Below are 2,255 nucleotides of genomic sequence, written 5' to 3'. Positions count from 1 at the left end.
ACAATCATTTGAGCCACAGATTTTTTTTAAACAGGAGTTCAGAGTACTTTTAACACAACATGTTTTACATTTTTGTTATCTATATAATATTTCACACAGAATTTCAAATATGGACAGAAGAAACCAGACTAGCGTCTATGAATTCCTCCTCCTGGGACTCTCTGAGCATCAAGAACAGCAGCCTCTCCTGTTTGGGCTCTTCCTGGGCATGTACCTGGTCACTGTGGTGGGAAACCTGGTCATCATCCTGGTCATTGGCTTTGATATGCACCTCCATACCCCCATGTACCTCTTCCTGGCCAACCTCTCCATTTCTGACATTGGTTTCATCTCTACAATAATCCCCGAGATGCTAGATAATATTTGCTCAGGAAGTAAATTGATTTCTTATGGTGGATGCCTGACACAGCTCTATTTCTTTGGCTTATTTGCAGATCTGGACAACTTTCTCCTGGCTGTGATGGCACTTGATCGTTATGTGGCCATCAGCCACCCCCTCCACTATGCCATGATCATGAATTCCCAACGTTGTGTCCTGTTGGTGGCTGGGTCTTGGGTGGTTATTACCTTCCATGCCCTGGTGCATGCATGCCTTGTGACCAGGCTTTCTTTCTGTGGCCCCAATATTATTCCCCACTTCTTCTGTGATCTGGTTCCTGTCCTGAAGCTGGCCTGCTCCAGTACTTATGTCAATGACCTGGTGCTCATCCTTGTGGCAGGAACATTGCTTATTGGACCCTTTGTCTGCATCCTTACATCTTACTTTTACATTGTACTGGCAATCCTGAGAATTGATTCTCCAAAGGGTAAGCAAAGGGCCTTCTCCATCTGCACTTCTCACCTCTCTGTAGTTTCTCTGTTCTACACAACAGCTATTGGGGTCTATTTATATCCTCCAACACCCTATTCAGGTGGGAAGGAGAGAGTCTTCTCAATAATGTATACAACGGTAACCCCCATGCTGAACCCCTTTATCTACAGCTTGAGAAACAGAGATATGAAGGGGGCATTGGGGAAACTACTCAGAATAAAAACATTCTAACACTCTTCTCTCAGGACTTTATGGTCCTGACTTCGAGACTCGGAGATAACAATTGAAAATTGGTCTCCTGAGAGCTCTATCACTGTAGTTTCTTTTTTCTCATGTTTACATTTCAAACTATGGGCTGACATCTGAGGACAGGGAGAGGACTTCTAACCTCTAATAATTTTTGTAAAGTTCCTGTGCTCTGAATAGTCCTCAGACTCACCCTCATAATGGTTCTTGCTTATTTTCCTGGGTGCTTAAGAGAAGTCTGCATGGGGGGCCAAGGGGTGGGGGGGAATTCCAAACATATTAAACGAAAATGCAAGTCTAAATTTTTGTTTAGTTGAAGTTATAAAGAAACTAGGAAAGATATCTCTAACCCAAGAATGTAAAATTCATTATGGCTGGTAGAATGAAATACAAAAGAAGTAATCTGATATTTTACAGTTAAACAGCCAGTGTTCTATAGAAGAACAAGAAAGTGGCTTTAATTTTAGCCTTGTGTTCTAGTACTGGCTTTGCCATCAATTAACTTTGCTACATTGGATACTTACTCAATGTCTCTGAGCCTTGATTTTCCCATTTGTAAAATAAAGTGTTTGGATTCTGTGAGTCTAAGGCCTCTCACACATACCTCAGTTATAATGCTTAGTGTTATAGTGGCAAGAACTCAAGACTTGAAATCAGAAGTTACAAGTCCCCCACTTTCAAACTGTGTAACTTGAGGCAACTCACTTCTCTCTGAATTTTAGTTTTCATACTTGTATAACTGGAATAACAACTACGTCATAGGATTACTTTGAGTAATAAATAATATGTAACCCACTTGGATCACAGTAAGTGCTCAATAAGTGTTTATTAAATTTAAGTCTTCAGTTCTCTTATTTATCTTACTCAGTTCTAAGGCTTTCCTTCTCTCTCTTTATTGAATTTGCCTGACATTCTGTTAGATGCTGGAGCTATCTGTGGAGAATAAAACATACCTTGCCCCTGACCTATGGAGCCCATAGTCTAGTGTCTTTTATGCTATTCTGTAAGCTTCATGAAAGCAAGGATTCCATCTTGGTCACTACAGCATCCCCTGAACCCAGAGGGTTTAGCTGAATGGATTTAGAAATGAATGAATGAATAAATGAATGAATCTTATTGAAAGTGTAGATTTTAAAAGTAGATCTGAATCCAGAATTCTTACTACTCTGCCTTGTTGATTCCACTGCTTCCTATAGAG

General features: G+C 40.4%; 1 protein-coding gene across 1 annotated transcript; it reads left to right on the top strand.

Annotated features, from left to right (window-relative positions):
- The first annotated feature begins 18 nt into the window (after positions 1 to 18).
- Positions 19 to 1,236, top strand: LOC100671929 (olfactory receptor 1f45-like). Its single transcript, XM_003407758.3, has one exon. It carries the CDS (start codon positions 110 to 112, stop codon positions 1,040 to 1,042), a length of 933 nt encoding a protein of 310 aa, XP_003407806.2. The 5' UTR covers positions 19 to 109; the 3' UTR covers positions 1,043 to 1,236.
- The last annotated feature ends 1,019 nt before the right edge of the window (positions 1,237 to 2,255 follow it).

The sequence above is a fragment of the Loxodonta africana genome, chromosome 9, assembly GCF_030014295.1.
Source record: "Loxodonta africana isolate mLoxAfr1 chromosome 9, mLoxAfr1.hap2, whole genome shotgun sequence".
NCBI lineage: Eukaryota > Metazoa > Chordata > Mammalia > Proboscidea > Elephantidae > Loxodonta > Loxodonta africana.
This window is presented reverse-complemented; position numbering and strand designations above follow the sequence as displayed.